This window comes from Gopherus evgoodei, chromosome 5 (assembly GCF_007399415.2).
Source record: "Gopherus evgoodei ecotype Sinaloan lineage chromosome 5, rGopEvg1_v1.p, whole genome shotgun sequence".
In the NCBI taxonomy this organism is placed as follows: domain Eukaryota; kingdom Metazoa; phylum Chordata; order Testudines; family Testudinidae; genus Gopherus; species Gopherus evgoodei.
This window is the reverse complement of record NC_044326.1, coordinates 106,966,392-106,990,849: the sequence shown is the minus strand read 5'-3', so window position 1 is coordinate 106,990,849 and position 24,458 is coordinate 106,966,392. Positions and strand designations below refer to the sequence as shown.

At 38.4% G+C, this 24,458-nt stretch overlaps 1 protein-coding gene across 10 annotated transcripts in view; it reads right to left on the bottom strand.

The window, feature by feature from the left end:
• LOC115652604 (bifunctional heparan sulfate N-deacetylase/N-sulfotransferase 4) overlaps positions 1 to 24,458 on the bottom strand; it is a 181,870-nt gene that overhangs the window by 19,481 nt on the left and 137,931 nt on the right. For 7 of the 10 annotated variants that reach the window (XM_030564875.1, XM_030564869.1, XM_030564866.1 and 4 more), the window contains 6 exons: positions 10,691 to 10,873; positions 7,619 to 7,715; positions 4,609 to 4,732; positions 2,946 to 3,120; positions 1,443 to 1,613; positions 768 to 857 (listed from right to left, as the gene is read on the bottom strand). In XM_030564875.1, coding sequence (XP_030420735.1) covers positions 768 to 857; positions 1,443 to 1,613; positions 2,946 to 3,120; positions 4,609 to 4,732; positions 7,619 to 7,715; positions 10,691 to 10,873 — 840 coding nt within the window. The remainder of the gene's footprint in view (positions 1 to 767; positions 858 to 1,442; positions 1,614 to 2,945; positions 3,121 to 4,608; positions 4,733 to 7,618; positions 7,716 to 10,690; positions 10,874 to 24,458) is intronic. The other 3 variants (XM_030564873.1, XM_030564876.1, XM_030564874.1) reach the window with 2 other exon arrangements.

The window sequence follows — 24,458 nt, the reverse complement described above, 5'->3', positions numbered from 1 at the left end:
TGCTGCATGCTCCGGTGGATCAAATCAAGTTCACTATAATGCGGTTTCACCTATAATGGGGTAAGATTTTTTGGCTCCCGAGGACAGCGTTATATCGAGGTAGAGGTGTAATTAAATAGTAACCACTATGCAGATTCAGTAGATTGACAGTATCTGATAATCAATATGTAATTATTACAGATCTTTCAAAAGTACATTAACAAAATCTGGTCTGATGCAAAGCTACCTCAGTGCTGAACTGGACTTTGAGTCTAGCTGATAAAGTTATTTATAGAAGCTTTTGCAGTACAGAACTGTACATATATTAACTAACTTGGATGGGTGTGTTTCATATTTATTGTGAGGGCTTATGAATGATTGACTATTTGAGTGCACATTAATAAGCACAATAAGTGCACTTTCTGCATGCACACTATAAAGAATGAGTTCATATTGTTGTGTATCTTGTAAAATTAATCACTGCAACTAGGCAAACACGCTGCTAGCCAATTTTACAAGAAATATGCCAATGTGCACCTGCATGCCTAACAGCAATGTCTGCATTTGCTGTGATGTAATTAACTACTGCAGGGGGGAGCAACTTTAACATATGTCTTAGGAGCAGGAGGCTCAGCCTTAAGAACAGAGAACACAAACAGGTAATTGGAGTCCTGGCTTTCTTGAGGACCCAGAATCCCATGCATATTCTGAAATTTGTGGGACAGTGTTGTCCCCCTCCCTTAGCAGGACCAGAGAGGGAGTAAACAACTCGCTGCAGGAAGTCCTACCTGCCATAGATCCCCCAACTTGCAGGCATATTTTTTTGGGAACTTTGCATCCCATGCAAACTCTGCTGCTCGTAGGCCGGTACTTGTTGCCTATCAAAAGAGAAGCAGGACTAAAGGGAGAAGATACAAGTCACTGAAAAACCCAGCCCTCCTCTTACTTATTAGCAATGGGACTGGTCTATTTCCCCCTTTGTAGTGCAACTTGAGGCCTTGCAACAGAAAAGGCCAGCCATGGATAGAAACAGATCCTATAGCTCTTTTTGGCTTTCTAGCACTTAGACTAGCTAGAAGACACAGCCTGTGCTTCCTAGTTTCATCACAGAGTTTCTTTAAGTCCTGGTCAGATGAGGCAGTCACAGGGGAGATTGCTTACTACCCTACATATACCTTTTCCTTTCATACCCATTTTTCTTTGTAGGGGCAGAAGGTATGATCGAGAATATGGAGCATCCATAGGTGTGTGTTGTGTTAACCTGTTTTTTGTCAGGAAATAGGTATTCCGGGAGGGTTTTTGTAAAGATGAATTTTATCTAAGCATGTGTTTATATAGATATCCTTGAATTTTTTTCCAAAATCAATGAAAAAGCATCACAAGATTATATGCGATAATGGTATACATTGAGATTGTTGTTCCCAAAATCAGTGAGCTTTGTGAAATGGCTAGCAGGAAATTACCTGGGAAGTGGGAAAGTGAGTTAACCATCTTTCTATATGGATAGCATACCACCCAGGGATCAGACATCTCTTCTGGAGAGTCCTTAACTCTGAGGGAGCCCAATGGTCTGATGTAATCACTTCATAGAAATTGAACTTCAAAGCAGCAGGATCCTCATGAGATTGCTGGTGCTAGCATACAAAATTGAGAGATAAATAACTGTAATTAGCTAATAAATTAAGCCATAATTGAGTAAAAAAGTGAAAACTGTAGTATTTCAGACTTCCAAACATAGTTAAGAATTTAGCAAATTGTAGCTTCACTGCTATTGTGTTAATATAATGAAATATCCTAGATGGATAATGGTCTCATTTTCAAATGTTAGTGGTTATCATACCCTTAATAACAACATCACCACCACCATCACCATACACAGAACCCTACTACCAATCAAAAACCTATGGCTGTTTCAGTGGAAGAAGATTATCTGTGGTTCTCTCCATTCTCATGTGTTGTGGGCTTGAGGAAGGAGAGCACTTGGTGAAATTATGTGGCCTGTATTATGCAGGAGATCAGACCAAGTGATCCATTCCAACCTTTAAAATCTGAGAATCATCTATTTTATTAAGAAGGGATATTACTCACACACTCAGATAACTGTTTGTAGAGACCAACAAGCCCACGTTAAAACCATATAGAGCCTAATTTATTGAAATATTCAGAACTGGTATCATTTCACACATACTTTTGCAATCTCTTGGCAAAGGCATGCACCAGCTAGTGCAAGGCAGTGGAGAATCAGGCACTAGAGCTGCATATACATTAGGAACAGTTGGACCCTTAGTTTGCCACAAGTGCAGCTCTACATTTTGTAGCACAGTTGGCAGTTGTTGTGTAGACAGGACACAGCCGTCTACCATCTCAGACTGCAGTTTAGGGTGACCAGATAGCAAGTGTGAAAAATCAGGGCGGGGAGGGTAATAGGTGCCTATATAAGACAAAGCCCTTAATATCAGGACGGTCCCTGTAATATTGGGAGTCTGATCACCCTACTACAGTTCTGCCAGTGTTGGGAAAGATGGTGCCGCAATGATGGAGAATTACAGGTCCAAATTCTGCCAGGGTAGATGCAGTCATAGGGCCTGCTTCTCCACCGTCTTATGACTTGCGTAATCTTTTGTGAATGTGCTCAGGATGGGGCTGGAAGGAGTGTCAACTGGAGTGGTGAACTAAGCGCTTTATATTGTTATTTACAAACCTTATCATAGGTTTTCAGAATTTTTCTACTTCATGCCTAGTTTAACTTTATAGATGACTCTTTTGGCATTGCTCTGGCTATTCCATTTGTCTGCACAAATATGTCAAGTTGCTATATATGTTTGAACGTTTTTTTAAAACACAGGTGTTGATTCTTTTTTTTTTTTTTCCTGAGCCAACCCATCTCTGCTCTGGAAGGGGTGTGCATTAGTTTCCAGTCACTGTTTTTGATTTCATTGCCCATTTCTCAGTGGAAAGTTCCCTACCTGATACCAGGAGTATGCCCGATCTGATGGGTCAATGAGAATGGTGATGATCTTGGCCTTGGGGACCAGGGAAGCTGCTCGTCTGGGGGCTTCCCCTGAATGGAAGTAGTTGGCACTTTTCTCAAACAGAAAGTCAGTGGTGACATTCAAAGGGGTAGGGAAGAAATCCATATACCTGGGGAGAAGGAGACAATGATTTGAATTAAGAAAATAATAAATTGTCTTATGCATATATTCTGCATTTCATAGCACGTGGAAATGTTAATCTTCCAACGTAATTCACAAATGGAAGAAATCAAAACTCAGCTGGGAAAAAGATTCATTCTAAAGTTGTAACAGTAACAAACACTGGCTGGGGGGTCAATGATGTGAACAGCTAAACACTGTGACTGTATTGGCAATGATTTCCACTAGTGATAAGGAAAGTACTAATTGTACTTATAATGAATATTCAGCAGATAACTGGAAATACTCTTTTATTGTTAAAAATGCTCTCTAAGGAAAAAGTGTTGATGGAGATTCACATCTAAGCACTCCTCATTTGAAGTCAAAGTGTGCACAGATTAAAGATGTGAAGTGAGATTCTAGACTGTGCTTCTAGTAGGTGTTCCATGGCACCTGCCGCCCAGTGGGAGGGGAGGATAATTGGCTTTAAGCCACCTTTGCATCCTCCCAGTTCTGTATTGCTCTGAGGAATGGAGTGGTCCCTGGCATAAATTAGAGAGTCTGCGGGGGCAGGAAGGGGGTGCAGGTGGGGGAGGCTACTTGGGTTATAGCTATAGCAGCAGCACTACCTGGAATCCAAGCAGTTCTACATGCTTCAGTCCCAGAATGCTCCCTATGCCAGCCTGCATGTCTTCCTCAGTTGCCATGCTGGAGAAATTCTATCTTGGCTGCATCTGTGCCCTTTAAAGCCCCTAGCCCTACTGCAGTCCCTTTACCTGGTGTAAACAGGCCAAAGTAGGGATTATAAATTCATCACGGACATAAAAATTCTGTAGATGGAAAAACATGAAATAAATTGGTTTGGTTTTTCACTTCTAATCTAATTTGCCGATTGTGGGCCAGTCAATGGAGCTGCACTGACTAACATCAGCTGAAGCTCTGGTCCTCTGTTTTGTGCAGAGCAAGATGGATGTTTTAGAAACAAAGTCAATATAGAATTATCCTCTGCTTCTTCTTCCTGCAATGTCACTATAGGTTCGTTATGCCATATATTATTTGAATGCTTCCATGGATATAGGCCATGCATCCAGATGTATATTGGGATTAACAAAATAAATCTGCAACCTCCCTCATCTTTTGTTATGATAAAATCTCTACATGTTTCTGATATAAACAAAAACTACAAAAATAGACATGCATCTTAAAATGAAATTCAGTTAATAAAAGGCCTCTGAACTCTGGTAATATCAATAGCAATATGAAATATTCTCCATTATGTAGTATGAAAAAATGGGCAATGAATCGTTTCCATCTCCTCGGTTTTCACAACATTTTTAACCTAATAATTCAATATTTCTCTTAAACTAAGTGTAGCCATTGTGATAATGTTGTTTGCAGTGATTTTTTAAAATATGTTGTGTAGTCTGTTTCTATTCTTCATTGCAGTGTATTACAGTTTTGTATGATTTAAACAATTTTTTTTTGTTAGTTTTCTTACCAGTCAATTCCCTTGTGATAGTTGTTTCCGTTGAAGAACTGAACTTCTTCAAAAGTTTTTGGACTGGGGAGATTACTGATGATAGAAGGATGCATAAGGAGAAAGAAATAAAGTGCTGTTGTTCCTAAAAGGAGAAATAAACCAAGACACAGGATTATTTGACATAGTTAGAAAGGGTAAGATACCTCTAAAGTGTTTAAATTTAAGCAAGTATTTCTGAACAACTATGCAGAAATGAAGAGGAACATTTAAAAGGGTTTTTTATAAGATAAATTCTCATTAATGAAAGGATGTCTTAGCATGCTGGAGTTTTAAATATGAACAGATAATACACGCAAGTTTATTTGTTCTGGGGTCATTAACTCTTTCATTCTCAAGAATCCTAATTCTGCTCTGATGCAGGCATGAGGTTTCTCTTCCCATCAGAGGAAGCTATGTTTGTGCATACAATGGCAGAAATTGACCCTAAATTTTGCAACATATTTCATGTTAAAACAAAGCATGTTTTCTACAGTTTTTCATAAATAATTGTTGTAGGACTGTTTTCATTTCTTTCAGTCTTTGTCAATATCTGTTATCTCCTCTGAATTGCTAGATGTTACATAACATTATCGCTTAGGCAGAAGGTAATTCCCACCAAACTAGACTAAGGGCAAGTCTACACTACAAAATTAAGAAATCCTAAGTTACATTGATGTACAACCACTGCAGTAATTAAGTCACTTTTGCACGTCCACACTATGCTCTTTGTGTCGGCAGTGTTCATCCTCACCAGGAGCACTTGCACCAACTATCGTGGGACAGCTTCTGAGAGGCAGCAACAATCAATGTAAGCAACACAGTGTCTACACTGACACTGTAAGCACAGCGCCTCTTGAGGAGGTGGAGATATTAAGTCAGCGTAGTGAGCAAATTACATCAGTTAGAGACACATTTTAATGTAGATGCTTACAGAGTTAGACCAGACCTAAATGTCATAAGTATCTGGGATGGCCTCTTTGTAGGAATCACTAAGAAAGACAGTTTCATGCTAGCTATTTTGCTACTGGAAATGAAAAGTGTGGTGTTACATGAGCTTGCAGCAGAACTTCTTTTTAAACTTTCTATTAATTGATTATACACTATTTAAAACAGCTCTCTTTGTAAAGATTTTTTTCACATCTTACCTCCAGGTTGAGATTTATGGTGACTTGGTTGAGAAATGTATATATTTTTTGTTTTTGTTTTTTAAAAGAGAACAGGAATTTAAAGGTATATTCTCGAGGGAATGCCTAATGCTGAGACCAACAGCAATTAGTGTATCAATGACTATCACTAACTCATCCTGGTCTGTTTACGTTGTCAGTGGCACGTAGGGTATGTATAGCTCCATTCAGCAGTGAAAAACAGGCCACATCCGTGTTGTGGTGGGTAGCTACATGTGGCAGTGAATGCTCTGGCCAGAGAGAGGCAGCAGGACACTACACTGTTAAAAATAGCAGTGTAAATGAGTGCATGTAGACAGCTGTGTAGGGTACATACCCTAAGATTCTACATGTCTTCACTCATCTAAGCAGTGCCTCACTGTCTACACTGCTATTTATACTCATGCTCTGGGGAGGTGCAGTGTCTGTACTCTACACACACATATGTGTAGACATAGTCTATGCAACCTTGGGAAACTTCTCTTTGCCTGGGCTTCCATCTTCTGTAAGATGGTGATAATATTAACTATCCCACAGATGTGTTTGTTGGGTTTAAATTTATAAAGCACTTTGACATCTCCAAATGAAAGGGACTATATAGGTGATAAATACTCTTATTAGGATTGCAAACATTGTGAAGATATTTGGTCAGAGCTCTTAATAGTTATCTTTGTGTCTCACAGCACAATAACATGTGTGTTTGTTATGAATGTTTGTTCTACTTTCTGACTACTTCCATATTACAAGTCTGCTAAAATGCAAAACACATTGACACAAAACTTAAAACTTAAACCAGTTTCTGAGGAAAAATGATTACATGAGATCTATATAAATACCTAGCTGTTGTATAGTGCTATTCATCTTTAGATCCCAAAACACTTTACTAAGGAGGTAGGTATCAACTGTACAAAATATAATATAATTTAATTTATGAAAACATCATGAGTGAAATGCTTTAAGTCTGACTATCCTTCAACTCCTGAGAAAGTAATCAGCACAAAATTGTTCCTTACATTGGTGTATACTGAGTTCTGGTAATTGGCCATATTTGGTTTCTAGTTTTTCTAACTGCATTGTTTTTATTATGGTGGAATGAAATGCTGTACCTTCTCTATGAATTAAATTCACTTCTGTACAGAGTGCCAGTAGAAAAGCTGAGTGCTACCGAAATCCCATTTTAAAATAGGGTATGTCTTGTGCTGACCCTATGCAGGGGGGCAAATTTGCCCCTGTATTCTGAAAATTGCAGTGGAATAAAGCATGGGAACAGTATCTGAAACATGGCCTACTATTTTGATGTGCAGCCTCCCTTGTAATGAGGCTAACTGCTCCTACCCAAAAGTTATCACCAACATAGTCAATCCCATAATTACTAGGGAAAAAGTATTCCTTTAGTTTAATAGGAAAGAGTATAAAGGCAAAGTGTTGCTATTTTGACCTCATGAGCCTTTCCAGTTCAAAGAAAGGTATTATCAAAACTATTCAAGCCCCTTGAGTCTGCAAAATCAACTTGAATTCCCATGAGAACAGGCATTTTTGTGAGATATAACAATTCATCTGGTAGGAGTACTATGACAACAACCTGGGCTTGGTTCTAAAAGTGGCTGATGGTTCGGAAAGAGAGTTCCTATTTTATCCAAGCCACTTTCTCCCCATAAGCAATGGAAGAGTTAACAGCAGCAATTGGTTTCTATTCAGAATGCATTACCTCTATACATTTTAATTTACTCTATCATGCATTATTCCAAAATAAATATGTACAACACCAAAAAGTGGGCTACAATATGCTTAGACTCACGCCCTCTATTCAAGTCATTGCAATTCACCTGTTTTCTGAGGTCCAATCACAAGAAATTTTGGAAGATGGTAACATGTTTTCTCTCTGGACCAGATATCCCTATGCCGTTTATCATCACATGGATTCTGAGGGGAAAAAAAGACAATTATTTCTACCTCACTGGAAGAAATTTCAAATGCCCTGCTGCAGTAGGAATTTACACACATATTTAATTTTATGCACGAGGGTGAAAACCTAGCATGATTGAAGTCAGTGGCAACACTTTTCAAATTTCACTCCAGTAATTCAGTCCTGCAAGGAACTAAGCACTCTGGCCCCAACTGCTGAATCAATTAAGAATGCTAGGCACATGCTTGAGCGTTCTGGCACACTGGGAACAAAGTGTTCCATATGTTGCGGGATCAAGACCTAGAGTAATCCCAATTAAATTAGTAAAGTTGAGCAATTGTGTACATTTTGCAGGATCAGTGTCAAAATGAAAATCTTGTGAGGCTATAACATTTCCTTCTTTCTCCCTATGTATTACATGCATGGGACTTCTATATTTATAGATTCATCAATTTTTAAGCCCAGAAAATATCTCCTCCATAACAGACCAGAAAATTTTACCAAATGGTTCCTGCATCAAGCCCATAACTTCTGGCTGAGCTAGAATATCACTTCAGGTGTCCAGATTCTTAGAATCAGGGCCTCAAAATAAGCATAGTGTTGTTACAATGGTGTCTGAAATACAGAATGCAATAAGGGAACTCAGAATACTCATTTACATTAGGGCATAAATGTGCTCTGCACTTCGTAAATGGATAGACAGATGGACTGATATAGATAGATAAATGTAATTTCTCCCCTCTCCATTGTAAATAAGCATTTGAAAACTAAGACGGGAGGTTATTTTGCTGACATGATACAAATGTTCAGAATAAGTAAAGAAAGAAGTGAATTCCAGTATTCTGCTGGAAATGCTTACATACTCATGCAGTCAGGAATAGGCACACCATGAGAATTACCTGACCAATCACAACTACACGCAGCTCAAATTAGAAGATTCACTAAAATAACAGGATCAACTCATTAGCTGATATAAATCAGTGTAGCTCAGCTAAAATAAATTCATTTACATCTGATATAAGGTATGTCCCCAGATTTTAAGTGTATTACAGCTGGTCAGCATTTTTCAAACACAAAAGTTATGAAATGGAAAATTGGGGGAGAATACTCGTTCATTCTTAAATTTGTTATTTTTAAAGTCTTAATCCAGAAAGTCTTTTTTGCTTTTACTCTCTGCACACCCCACAGCCCATTTTCATTTTTCCATTTTTTTTTAAATTGAACAAATTTCTCATTTTTCAAAAAAATCTAAAAAGATTAGCCTAATACATTTGAAGTGAAATCTGCTTGCAGATATTTCATGGGTATAAAATAAAGCGAAATTAATTGATCAAGTTGTTTGCTCTTCTAGTGACGGAAAGTCATCATGATACAATTTTGTATGGTGCAGTTTACAACATGAGTCGATGGTTATAATTCAGTTCCTAGGGAACCAATATCCACAACATAATTAAAAGTCTTGTTGACAATCTCTTCTCTGAGGCACAGAGCCTGAACTGCCTTCTCATCCCTATAGGAAATCTCTCTAAGTCAAGGCTGATGTACAGCAGTCTGGAGAAGCTGGCACAAATCCTTCTTGTGCTCTATCTGTAGAGGACACTATTCTTTAGTTCTGCCAGTCTGATACGGTTCACAATCACTATGGCACTGATCAAGCAAATGAGTCAATGAGACTATTCATGTGCTTAAAATTAAAGCACTTGCCTAAGGGCCTTGCATGATTGAGGCCTAAGTTCATTTTAGATTTAAAAGGAATAAAAATTAAGTTTAAGAATTAATAACCAAATTTCCATTTATGGTTAAAATTACCCATTACTATTATGCCTTCTAGCTATTCATGTTACTTATTAGGTGACAAAGAAGTTTCAAATATATAGCAGTTAGTGACAATTTAAATTTACATAATAATCCAAAAGACAGGGGGAAAAAAAGAGAAATTTAGGATATTATTCAACACTAACTTTCTACTACATGTTAATGCAAAATAAAAATGTGTGAATAGAAAACCTGAAGAAAAAAGTAAGAAGTTATTACACTGATGTTGCATTTGCATAGGCAGGTAATGGTAGACCTGATTTGTTAATGCATTAAGTTAACCAAATATAATGGGACAAATTTTTAGCTGGTGCAAATCAGTATAGATCTATCAACGGAAGCTAGGCCAATATATACATTAGCTGCAGATCTTGCCAAAACTAGTTAAAAAACAAATTCTGCTCTCTTTTACCACTGCAAATCTGAAACAAGTGCACATGTTTCCTTTGAGTTATTCTGGATTTACACTTGTGTAACTGAGAGTATGTTTTGGCATATCATGTGTTGAATCAGAGAAGAACCATGAATATGTGATAATTATTTGACAATTGCAGTCCTGGCCTTATGGGTAGCATTGGCGTTTATTTCAAATGGAGGTGGGAACTAGTCATTATTGAGTTGGGGTAAGACACTTCTTTATTTTCAAAGTAACTGTTTATGCTAATCACTGTCTCCCATAGAGGATTTTTTCCTTGCTGTTTTAAAGAAGGGGATATTGTATTCTGGGAATCCTTACTATAGCTGCAGTGAGTTAATGCTAGTGATTCCATATTAATGGGCACAATGAATCTTCATTGTGGTAGATCTCGCTCATCTGTTTTCATCCTAATGATTGTTCATCTAGATAAGTTAATACAATGTGATGCATCAAGAAAACAAGAGGGAAGAGGGATGGGAAGCCCAAATAAACAGCAACCAGCTGCTCTTAAAATGGCTGGTATTTGACTGAGTTTAAGCAAGTGCCCTGCTTTATCTATGCAGGCCACACAACAGCTAACAAATATGCAAATATATTCTCAGTCAAAGCTGTCTTTGAAGAAAATAAAATGAATCCAAAAAGGCATTTAAAACAAAATAAAATATCTTCATTTTTAAAGTGTCTTTTTGCAAAAGATTTTAGAAGTGCATTGTAATTGAAGAATTATGTGTGGGACTATTGACAGGTATGTTGTATTACCTGCCAGAGAGGGTCCTTTTGCTCAGGGAAGAGTTCAAAGTACTTGTGAGCCAGCTGAACTGGAGGCAGGGTCTGCAGTTTTAGGTTAGTCCAGCTCTTAACAAAGTTGGCCAGATTCAAAAAGGTATATAACCCCAGGCGGTCATTCCCGTAGTTGGACAAATGGGTCATGAAGATGCTGATCTGAAAGGTAAACAAAAGTGTTTTATAAAACAACAGCAGGACATCAATAGATGGCAGTAGCTGTATTTGGAAGATTGAGCCTTGCATTTTCCTGTAATAATTTAAAAAAAATCTAAACTAGCTGTACAATTAATTTGCACATTCACATTGTAACTGGGAGGCATGCCTGTTGGAAAGTTTTACAGCCCCAACTTTGTCTGCATCTGCAGCATCCCTTTAGAGTTCCCCAGTCCCACTCAAAGGATTTGTTCCTTCATCAGCTTCCCCATGAACTGACATTAAAATGCTACATTTAGACATTTACCCCCTCTTGTTTTGAAGTTTAGAAACAAATCAAACAGTCCTGCACCCCACCTTTTTCTGTTGATTTTAGTCCTCTCTCTCTCAAACAGTATGCCTAAAAGAAGTTGATTTTTTCTGACCTTCCTCAATTGTCTTGTCTGTTATAATTTTCATAGGTTCCTAGTACTTCCACAATTCATTGCACTCATATTTTTTACCCCAAGAAACTATGAAGCAAATTTACTCCTTGTGAAGGTGTTGATAGCTTGAGCCAGGTCTGATACATTCAAATGCAGTGTAGGTTTCCTCATATAGCACTGGAACCTCCCCTCCTCTCCTCTCCTGAATTTTGTCTTTGTGAGAAGTTCCAGAAAAATCTTAAAGAAGACTGGGATCATTTATCTCATAGATACCATACATTGTGGGCTACAGAAATAACCAATTCCTCACCACTGCAGATTAACCCATTTCCAATATGGCCACTTCAAAAGGGAAAGTTCAATCTACATGCTCATTCCATCTCTGCAGTTTAAACTGTCAACAGTGGTGCTGACTAGAGCTAATTGTAATGGTGCTTTTTGCATAGCTTTCACCAACATACAGTCATGAGCCTGTATCAACTCTCAATCACTACAAAACTGGATACAGATTGGATTCAAACTGGTGCCTGAGAAAGGAAGGCTCTATAGCCTTACCACAGAGCATCTTTTCATCCCTCTTGCCTTCCTTACTTGATTTAAGAATTCTTACAATTCCAGTCCTGGTATTCTTTTACAGATTGAAAAGTTGCTGTGATGGTTTTGTCATGCCATAAAACTCATTTTCCCTTGTCCCACTTTTGCTGACATCACAAGACATTTTTTTTTAATTTGACAATCTCTATTTTTGCTTTAAAAAACAAACAAACTTCAGTTTTCAGAGAAGACTTGAAAGACTACATAAAAGTGTTCTTGACCTCAAATGTAGATATTTTTGTTTAAATTGCATAATAGCAGGCTGGAAATTTTAGATTCCAGACATAATTTTTCCTTGAAGGTAATATGACTCCTGTCTCTTTAATAGTCTTATTTTGTTTCTCCTTTACATGATTACTGCTTTGCAGATCACCGTCTCAGGTTTGGTGATGAAGGAATTGGTATGAACAATGTGACAAACATAGTTCATAACACTACATATAAAGATATCCTATTAAATTTCACCTATGGAGAGGCATTAGTCTCTCTCTAAAAGTTAATTATTTGGCTCTATGGGGAAGTTATCTATTCTGGATTTGCTATTTACCTACTTATAGTGATTGGATTAGACTTTAATAGTAAGTACATTGTCAACAGAAATTAATTATACAGCTATCAAGAAATATAGTGGTAACTGATCTCCATATGTTTATGTATATTTCCAGTGGAATTGCTCTGAGATTAACAGGAAGCAAAATGCATCTGATCTCAATAAGCAAAAAATAGCCAGTCTCATCCCTGCAATTAAGAAATAGGTCATGCATGTTGTGGTAATTGTACTATGTGTTGGATGGCGTTATTATGAGGCAGAAGGTTGGAGACAGAATAATTTTTAAACTTCCAGGAATTGTATTGCCTGGAGATCAGCATTTTACTTTAACTTCTTAATGTTATGTCAGAATGGAAATGAAAAATAAAGAACACAGTCAGACTTCTGCATTTCCTGGTCATTATTGACAAGGATATGACAGCCTTAGCCAGTGAGACATTTACTGTTGTCATAGTCTTGTGCATCACACAGCTATGAATTTATCATCACAATTGTCTCTATCAGATCACGGATCCATTTAAAGACAGTGATTCCAGTATCCCCTAGAAGTGTGCATTGCAATATGAGGCTCCAAAACAGTAGCAGGTAGGTTTCTGGGCAGATGCCTGCCCTTCATTGAAGTGCCTGTTAAATGGTGCAATAAACTATATACTGCTAAAGAGGGCTATAGATTCATACCTAAGACTGAGTGAGAACCTGCATACAAAGATGAGTTGGTGAATAATGAACTGATAAGGGATGGTTGAGCACATTAAAGATCAGATTCCCTAGAATGTTGACCTGTGTGTGTGTGTGTGTGTGTGTGTGTGTGTGTGTCCAATGAAAGAGTGTTTGTTTCTGTAAGAATGGGGGCACTCTGATGTCATTAGACACTATGTCTTTGCTACTAACCTATATGGGCTCATTCCTGCAAGTTGCAAGAGCCTTCTGGCCCTCATCCAGCAAAGAAAGTGAGTGGGACTATCTGCTTGCTTAAAGTTAAGCACATGCGTAAGTGCATTGCTACAGCAAGGTCAAAGTGCTCAGGCCTGAGCCCTAACAGAGAAGTGGTACTGAGAAAGGCTGCACTAACACACTGCACCATGCCTTTCTGCCTCTCAAGGTAACCATAGCATAGAAGCCGTGTATTTTCCATTTCCACCTTTGCAGATCTGCTCATGACCCGCCTGTTTAAGAGCAGGCTCACATTGTTTAAAAACCATGTCCATTAGTTTTTTAAATTATTTATAAGGCTTTGAGTACTTTTATGAGGTGAAGATGGATGGAATTTAAGAAAATGTCTGTCAGGGTTTATCTCCAGTGCATTTGCACTGTACCCACTTTATTCCACAAAAGATCATTCATTCTTCATTTTTATTCTGTCTGAGCCTCCTCTGAGCAAAGACTGGGAACCATACAAGAGTTTTTAAATCATTTGGACTATGTTTAAACTGCCAATTTCGATGTTTATGCGCCTTATAATTTAGCGTCATTTGACATAACTAGAATGTGCATTAATATATCCAGTGCTCAACACAATACACATGTAACAACCCTGATATTCTGGGCCATTTAAGGCAACATGTGTTTCCTTCTCTGTACACAAGTACACATCTCATAGTAGTGTCAGTAACTCCACCACTGTGTGGCTCAGTTTACATAATGAAGCACAGGTTAAACTATACTAGTTAATAATAAGTGATAGCCAATATTCTGGCAAGAATAAGGATAGTGGACAATTTTAGAAGATTCTTTGGTTGTGTACTTTTTTTTTTTTTAAGAAAAGACTCTTTATTCTTGAATTCATCCCAGAAAAAGATGTGACAAGTGCTTCCTATGAACTATCTTAACGTGATAACATGAAAACATGTATAGGAAATATTAGAGAATATAATTTCCTCTATGAAGCGTCTCTTGTTTCTGATGAGCGCCAGAGATCATCTGCCAGTGGCATTTAAATTCTTTCTTTCTCTCCCCTCCATCTAGTGAAAATTCTTCTTGTGGAAATATACGCGCAGGCAGGGGCGGTTCCAGGCACCAGCGCAGCAAGCACGTGCCTGGGGTGGGCTGCTGGTTGCTGTGAGGGTGGCAGTCAGGCAGCCTTTGGTGGCGTTTCTGCCGGAGGTCTGCCGGTTCCGTGGTTTCGGCGGCAATTCGGCGGCGGGTACGATGAAGGCGTGAGACTGGCAGATCACTCACAGAACTGCTGCTGAATTTGCGTAATTGGCGGACCTCCCGCAGAAACGCTATCGAAGCCTGCCTGACTGCCGTGCTTGGGGGAGCAGAAAACATAGAGTCGCCCCTGTGCGCAGGAGACCTTTCCAAGGTTTAGCTCATATTAACTTAACAATTTACTTAGACCTAGCCCAAACCAAAATCCCAGATACGAATATCCCTGATCTTCGGGAACTTGAGAAAGTTCAGATCCATGTCAGCTCAGGCCCATTTTACTATTCAACTAGCTCTCTTCTTCTCCTCTTTGAAAGTGAAAAAGAATGTTTTAGAATCATTAGTTGCTGCTTCTTTCCAAAGTAAAGGATAATAAACTAGGACAATATCACCCCTTCCTGAGCAGGCCTGGCGCTTCCTTTTAAGGTGCCAGGATTTGGGGGGGCAGCAATTCTGTGGCAGGGGGGTCCTTCAGCGCTCCGGGTCTTTGGCAGCAATTCTGTGGTGCATCCTTCACTCGCTCCTGGACCCGCCACCGAAGTGCCCTGAAGACTGGGAGCGCAGAAGGACCACCCCCGCCGCAGAATTGCCGCCAATGACCGGGAGTGCAGAAGGACCCCCGCCTAGGGAGCCCAAAACCCTGGTGCCGCTCCTGTTCCTGAGTGTGGCATGGATAGCCATCTTACTTACATTACTTCTATATCAATGAGAATAAAATGCTCCCTAAAATGACTGAGTTGGCATAAGATAATGGACCAAATAATTAAGCAATCAATTTGCAAACATGTAGAAGATAAGAAGTTTATAAGTAACTGTTAGTATGGATTGGTCAAAAACAAATCGTGTCAAACCAACCTGATAGCTTTCTTTGATAGGGTAACAATGTTTGTGGATAGTGAGGAAGCGGTAGACTTAGTATATCTTGGTTTTAGTAAGCTTTTGATACTGTCCCGCACGACCTTCTCACAAATAAACTAGGGAAATGCAACCTAGATGGAGCTACTATAAGGTAGGTGCAAAACTGGTTGGAAAAACCATTCATATTCATGCTGGAAGGGCATAATGAGTGGGGTCCCACAGGGATTGGTTCTGCGTCTGGTTCTGTTCAATATCTTCATCAATGATTTATATAATGGCATAGAGAGTACACCTATAAAGTTTGCGGATGATACCAAACTGAGAGAGGTTGCAACGGCTTTGGAGGATAGGATTAAAATTCAAAATGATCTGGACAAACTGGAGAAATGGTCTGAAGTAAATAGGATGACATTCAATAAGGACGAATGCAAAGTACTCCACTTTGGAAGGACCAATCAGTTGCACACATACAAAATGGGAAATGACTGCCTAGGAAAGAGTACTGCAGAAAGGGATCTGGGGGTCATAGTGGACTACAAGCTAAATATGAGTCAACAGTGTAACGCTGTTGCAAAAAAAGCTAACATCATTCTAAGATGTACTAGCAGGAGTGTTACAAGGAAGACATGAGAAGTAATTCTTCTGCTCTACTCCACTTTGATTAGGCCTCAGCTGGGGTGTTGTGTCCAGTTCTGGGCACCACATTTCAGGAAGGATGTGGACAAATTGGAGAGAGTCCAGAGAAGAGCAACAAAAATCATTAAAGGTCTAGAAAACATGATCTTTGAGGGAAGATTGAAAAAATTGGGTTTGGTCTGGAAAAGAGAAGACTAAGAAGGGACATGATAACAGTTTTCAAGTATTTAAAAGGTTGTTACAAGGAGGAGGAAGAAAAATGTTTTTTTTTAAACCTGTGAGGATAGGACAAGAACCAATGGGCTTAAATTTCAACAAGGGAGGTTTAGGTTGGACATTAGGAAAAACTTCCTAACTGTTGGAAGTTGGTTGGTTGGTTAAGCACTGGAATAAATTGCCTAGGGAAGTTGTGGAATCGCCATCACTGGAGATTTTTTAAGAGCAGGTTAGACAAACACCTATCAAGAATGCTGTAGATAATTAGTCCTATCATAAGTGCAGGAGGCTGGACTAGATGACCTCTTGAGGTCCCTTCCAGTTCTATGAGTCTATAATTCTATCCTGTGAAGTGCATGTCTGGATGAAAATGCTAGGAATGTGATGAACAATATTGTTGCATTGCATGGGATCAGCAGGAAATGACTCCTAGCATTCAGAAACTGCTTAAGGGAGAGTAGGACAAGATAGAGCTCAACAAGGCAGCATATTTCCTTCTCTGTACATAAGTACACATCTTATAGTAGTGTCAATAACTCCACCACTTTGTGGTTTAGTTTACATAATGAAGCACAGGTTATAATATATTGCACAGGTTAATAGCAAGTGATGGCCAGCTTTCTGGTAAGCATAAGGATAGTGGACATTTTTAGAAGAATCACAAAATGGGCACAACACAAACATAGCAAAAAAAAACCCCCCTAATCACAAGACATCCCAGATTCCTACAGGAATCTGGTTCAGGTTCAGTGCCAAAGTAGGTTTAAGATTAAACTGCAATGAACAATGTGTACTAAATGCATGCAGATGAACAGAAAACTGCTGAATAAAACCCATTGCCAATGCTCTATGCTGAATAAAACCAATTGTGCATTTGCTTATTGTGAAGCTCATGCTATGCTGATGCTATTTGCTGTGAGGGCAGTATCTGGAATGCATATGCTTTGCAAGAGAGCAGTGTTCATTCATACTGATGGGATATCTTATTAACCTTGACATTCAACAGCCAGCCAGCTCAGGCTGATAGTTAATTATGGAAGAAGAGGATGGCAGATCATTAAATGCTGGGTGTGTATAGCTGTAAATAATTCTCTTTTTACTTTCTTCTTCCCCCTTCTAAATCTCTCCTTCCCCCACTCCACCCTTCAACTTTCCCTGTCCTTCATCCCCATCCAAAATGCCTTTGACGCGTTTCCTCACTAAGGCCATGTCTACACTCATGAGCTTACAGTGGTACTGATATAGCCATGCCACTGTAAGATCTCTTGTGTAGCCGCTCTATGCCAGCGGGAGAGAGTTCTCTCACCAACATAATAAAACAACCTCCACAAGCTGCTGTAACTATGTTGGTAGGAGTAGCTCTCCCACCAACACACTGCTACCCACACCGGCACTTCTGTTGATATAATTTATGTCACTCGGCGGTGTTGTTTCACACCCTTGGGTGACATAAGTTACATTACCACTTGTCGGTGTCAAGGCTGATGCCCTACTCCGGCACTGGTGGCCCGCAAGGGAAGAGCTGAGAAAGAAAACAAAGCAAAGCAGATGTTGCCACCAGCTAATTAAACAACATGTACAAACCTCTAAGGACACAAAAATCCTAACCATGTTCTTAAAAAAAGGTAAATTTTATTAAAAAGAAAAAGAAAAAAATATATCTGGAACTTAGGCTGTTGCTCAATTTTAAAAGAGCAGATATAATAACTAAGCATCAAGAATGGTTTTCTTGAGGTCCAGCTTAATGGTTACAAGCAAAACAAAAGTATTTGGGGGTTAGTACAGAGGAGTCCACAAGCCATAAAGAAATAAAAGAGATAAACCTAGTTGTGTCTTCCTAGATATTTCCTGATCTACTTACATAGCTGGGGTTTTAAATGAGTAGTTTCTAGGTATGATTTGATGATTTTTCATACATGGCACAAGCTCTTACAGCATAGTCCAACCCTGTCCCTGCTCTCCAGGAGAGCAGCCACCACAGAGAGACAAAAGGAGAGTCTTGTTTCAATTTTAAAAAGTTCTAGCCTTCCCATTGGCTCTTTTGGCCAGGTGCCCAAGTACTTCCTTTTACCTATGCATAGCAGTCAGACTTTTTAGCCCTTTACAGGTAAAGCAAGTAGAGAACAGCTACCAAGAAGGATTTTATAGCTAACTGGCTGGCTGGGTCTCTATAAAAGGAAGCTACCCCTTCCTCCCCTTCATTTATCACACATGGCCTTACTCTATTTTCCCTATCCAGAATCCCCTTTTTCTACCCAAGCCATTCTGTCTCCTCCCTCATTTTATAGTAATAATAATAACAACTAGCTCGTATGTATCACTCTTTATCTATACATCTCAAAGTGCTTTACAAAGGAGATCAGTATCATTCTCCTCATTTTATAGATGCGGAAACTGAGGCACAGAGAGGGGAAGTGACTTGCTCAAGGTCACTCTGAAAGCTAGTAGCTGACCTGTGAATGCAACACAGTTCTCCCAAGTCCCGCTCCACTGCTCATCCTCTAGACCAAAAGGAGATGAGGGTCCACTCTAACCCAGGGGGAGAAAAGTCAGGAGCTACAGAGCTGTCAGAACTGCTGGCCAAGTAACACAAAAAGACACGCATAGATAGTAGGGACCCACTCCTTTATGTCAGTGGGACTTCCCTTCCCACACCTGCTCTCAGTGCACTGAGAAATGAGCTGGCATGCACTCCTCAATCCACTGCAGTCCCTACCTTCTCTTCACTTACACCAAGGGAGAGGAGCTAAGGGCCCACAACATAGCAAACACTTTAATACTGTTTTATGTCAAATGATGTATATTTTAATTCTACGTTTTTCCTAGAAGATGTCCTCAGGTCTATAGTTTCTAATGAATAGGCATCCACCACACAGAACCAACACTACAATAGTCACAGATCTGACATGCATAGCTGCAGTCCCAGCAAAGAGACCCAGGATTAAATAAATACAGAGGCTGAATCACCATCTCATATTGATATACTCCAGGTCATTGCTAATACACAATTAACACAATATCTAGGCATCCCCTATGGGTGGTCATTTCATACTTTAGCAACATTATAAGGCTGTTGCTGGAAAGTATGCACTGCCATTGCCTTCTGTGATGATAAACAGTCCCCAAGATTGTCAATTTATCTCCTTTTATGAACACTGAATCACTTAAAATAAATTTTAAATGGAGAAAAAAAGGCCAAGATTCAGTTCAAGGGCTGTGGCAGTTCTGATTTTGTTACTGGAATTGGTTTACTTATCTCTCTTGATGTTATATACTCTATGCTGACACTATGAATAGGTACAGGATAATAAAGCAATTTGACTATCATCTCTTTTCTAAAAAGACAAAAAGAGAATGCTTTTAGAGTTCAGTCCACCTGTGCATTTAATATATCATTTTGGTTGGTAAATAACATTTTTTTCCATTGGGGTAAGGTGAGGTGGTGAAGAGTGGTGGTTTTATATTTTCTCTAACATTCAAAATTCAACATCCTGCATCTGGTTATGTACCAGATTCCCAGTCATAATATTTGGTTAGTGACTTATTAACAGATTAGAACTGTTTTGACTTGAGACAGCTGAGCATGTAAACACTGATCTTCCTGAAAAAAGAAGCTGGGCAGCGACTTACTCAAGACAGAACCACGAGGGCAGCTGTTCTAACAGAGAACAGAAGGCTCCTGCTATATTTCAAAGAACTATTGCTTAACAATCCCTTTTTCTTTCCTTTCAGTGTGGGCCCAATTAATTACAATGGCTAAATACCATAATTAATTTTGGTGAAAACCTCTCAGAATTACTTCAGGCTGGCTGTAGACTAAGGAAGACATCACTACATCATTTTACACTTGGTTCACATTTTCAAGGTTCTCTCCTCAAGTCTGAGGTCTAGATGCAGTTTGACAATGAAAGCCTATCTTCCAGAACATCAAAATATTAATCAATAAAAATATTCATTGACACACTTTACAATATAAGTAGCAATGGATATTCATGTCAATCAAAAATTGACACAAAAAAGCTTTAAAAACATGTTTTACATTTTGCTACAGTTTAGAAGTGATACATTTTCTAATCTCAAAATTCAGGAATATATTCATTAGGAAGCGCTGAAGAGTGTTCATTTAAAAGTAATTTTAACTCAGATTCATTAACAGATCTATTTATGGACTCCCATAAAATTTATTGTGTAGTCAGAATTACTTATGAAAATCTGGGGAAAATGCACTCATTATTTATACAAACATAAGAATGGCCATAAGAGGTAAGACTAATGGTTCTTCTTGTTCTTATGACAGTGGCCAGTGCCAGATACTTCAAAGGGAATGAACAGAACAGGATAATTCTCAAGTGATCCATCCCCTGCCACCCAGTTCCATCTTCTGGTAGTTAGAGGTTTAGGCATACCCGGAGCATGAGGTTGTATCTCTGACCATCTTGGCTGATGAATGTATCTTCCATGAGTTTATCTAATTCTTTTTTAAACCTAGTTATACTTCTGGCCTTCACAACATCCTTTGGCAATGAGTTCCACTGGTTGACCGTACATTATGTGAAGAAGTACTTCCTTCTATTTGTTTTAAACCTGCTGCCTATTAATTTCATTGGAGGATCCCTGATTTTTGTGTTATGTGAAGGGGTAAATAACATTTCCCTAGTCACTTACTCCATACCATTCATGATTTTATAGCCCTCCATGATATCACTTCTTGGTTGTCTCTTTTCTAAAATGAACAGTCCATGTCTTTTTAATCTCTCCTTGTATGGAAGCTGTTCTATACCCTTAATCATTTTTGTTGCCCTTCTTTGTACCTTTTCTAATTCTAATATATATATTTTTGAAATGGAGTAACTGGAACTGCATGCAGTATTCAAGGTGTGGGCGTAGTATTGCTTTATATAGTAGCATTATAATATTTGCTGTCTTATTATCTATCCCTTTCCTAATGGTTCCTAGCATTCTGACAGCTTTTTTGACTGCCACTACATATTGATTGGATGTTTTCAGAGAACTATCCACAATGACCCCAAGATCTCTTTCTTGAGTGGCAACAGCTAATTAACATTTTTATGTCTAGTTTGGATTATGTTTTCCAATGTGCATTGCTTTTCATCTGCCACTTTGTTGTCCAGTGAACCAGTTTAGTGAGATCTCTTGGTAACTCTTTACAGTCAGCTTTAGAAATATTTTGAGTAATTTTGTATTATCTGCAAACTTTGACACCTCCATGTTTACCCTCTTTCCTAGATCATTTATTACTATGATGAAAGCACAGGACCCAGTAGAGATTCTTGAGGGACCCCACAATTTATCTTTTTCGATTGTGAAAACAGACCATTTTTTCTCCATGCATAACAAAGGCATTTAATCCTTCCTCTAAATGCAAATGTCAATGCAGTCTTAACTCCGGAGCTATCACAATGGCTATGATCTTTCCTAATTAGAGTTTATAGATTTATACTTTGTCCATTTATTTTACTAGTTGTGTATCTTGAATGTGAAAATAAGTTAAAGAAATGTAACACAGACCAGTAAGTGCACAATGGCATATTTTATAAAATGATTAAGTTTTAGTAATACAGGAATGCACTAACACTTTAAGTACATGAAAGAGGCTGCCAATTTTTAGTGCTGATTAAGTGTAGTGTGTAATGATGAGTGTACAAGGAAGTTCTGCTGTGTTTATTCTGCATTAACAACATGCTTTCTATAACCTTCAAGTAGTTTGAAACATATTACAATATAAAATAAGTGTTTTTGTAAAGTAGTTTGCTGGAAGTTATATTAATCTCAATCATAAATGTACAGTTGTCTTTGTACCTATTGATTTTTTTTTAAGTAGTTTCATATATAGCACTTTCATCAGCATGTTTCAGAGTGCTTCACAATCTTTAATATATTTATCCTCTGTGAGGTTGGGAAGTAATATTCTTCCATCTTAAAGTCACAGAACTAAGGCAAAGAATGGGATCCATGAAGCTTCTTAGGCACCTAAATCCCAGACTTTTGTGCCTAAAGATGCAGATAGGCACCTTACCTGCTTAGGCACTTTTGAAAAGCCCACTAGGTGTCTAATGCCCAGAAATATTTTAGTTCTCACTTCAAAGCATTTATCTCAAGAAATTCTCCTGAATTAACAATTTGGAACAGTTTCTCAAGGGGTCTTCATCAGTGACAAGCTTTAAATCAGGCTTGGATGTTATTCTAAAAGATATGTGCTAGGAATTATTTTAGGGAAGTTGCATGATCTATGTTCTGTAATAGGTCAGACTAGATGATCAGAATGGTCCCTTCTGTCCTTGTAATCTATGAAGCCTAAAAATAATGGGCCAGATTCTCAGTTGGGGCAAGTCACTGTAGCTCTATTGAGGTCAGTTCAGTTATGCTGATTTGTACACTAGCTGAGGTTCTGGCCAAATAAGGTTTCTGTCAGTGTTTTCCAAAAGCATATGCTCCACATTCCACAGCTGTCAATATCCCTGCTGCCCAGCCTATACAAGAGAAACCAGCACATAGCTTCCGGTTTATCTTACAATGGGACATCTGTTCAGACATTGGAATAAATTCCCAAATGATGGACTGGAAACTGATCTTTTAATGCTCCTGTACTGAAGTGATGACTGAACCAATACAGCCCATGCAGATGGACAATTACATCCAGCCAAGTATCTTAAAAATATTGCAGTCAAGCATTGGTTCATATCTTTACAATATGTCATCATGTTGATATTTAAAAATGTGGCTGTGGATTGATTTAGCACTTGCACACTGAAAAAATTACAAAACTTCCTGTATCGGTAATGTGCTCCACCTCGTTCCATCAGTTATTCAATAATTTAACAAAAACAATCTCTCTCTTAATGCCCTGACTCTGGGCTCTGCCTACCTCCTTCTGAAAAATCCAAGAGCAAAAGTAGGCCTTGCAGCATGCTGTGAGGGTGAACATTATTGCTGTCACAGAATTGGCTGTAGTAATTGTTCACTGCTTTTTCTTAACAAATTTTTTTCTCCCTTGCCTCTGCATCTCTTAAATAAAATATAACTTTAATTTCCTTCTTTGTGTTGCAAGGGATTTTAGGACATATTTTGCATAGATTACATGATACAAATAAAGTTGTATAGTAAAATATGTCCGGTAAGACTGTTCATCTCATATAGTTGCAAGAATACAAATGAAATGTGGTAGCATATTTATGTCCACCATCCACTTTCCCTCTTACACAAATGTCCCAGGAAAATTAGTTTTGCTAATCTGTCTCTTCATTTTACTAGGAAAGCGTTCTATACTTGTATCAACTGCAAACTGTCATAACTGGATGTAGCTGGCAGCAAGCTCTGTGTGTGTGTATAAATAGTGTAGCATCATTAAGAAATGCAATATACTGTCAAGTGTCCATTTACCAATAGCTAGTAGCTCTGATAGTTTGGCCACAGAAACTCCTCTTTCAGTTTCAAATGTTCATTATGTTCTGAATTCTGACAGTCTATTAACAGAAAGATGTAATCTCTGTTTATGAGCCATAGTTACATTCACTGATGCTGAATCCCAGAACATTTAGACCTCTTAATTGCATAAACAGCTGCACTAACACAAAAAGGAAGCTGAAACTGATATTTTGTGTTGACAAAGCACTACATTTTAATAATGACAAATTGTTTCTCCAGAATTCAGCACTATTCGTATTCATGACCCTTCTGCTACTGAAGCAAAGAAATTTGTGGCTGAAAATAGTACCTTTACTTTTGCTCTATTCCCCTTCTGAACTTTTTTTTTTTTAAACCATACCTGACTCCATGATCAAATATTTTCTAAACACATGTTCTCTGAAGAAAGAGCCAGAAAGACAATATTTGGAAGGAACCATGCTTCTCCCTTGACTTAAGCAGCAAAAATTAGGCTGATTTACAACATATTTCCCATGACTATGTTCATTATAGAGGCGATATTACACCTGCAGTGCTTCCATTAATGTCAATGGAAACTGTGTACTTGAATCAAAAGTAGCATGTAGCCTTAGGTTCCACTTTGTGTTTATTTGGTTGATGTAATTAAATGAATTATTCGTATAAACTTAAAACTTCTACACAGTGCTTCTCTCCCAGTGATATTGTATTTATACCTATAAAACCACTTTTAAACACTAAGTAAATCATTATATAC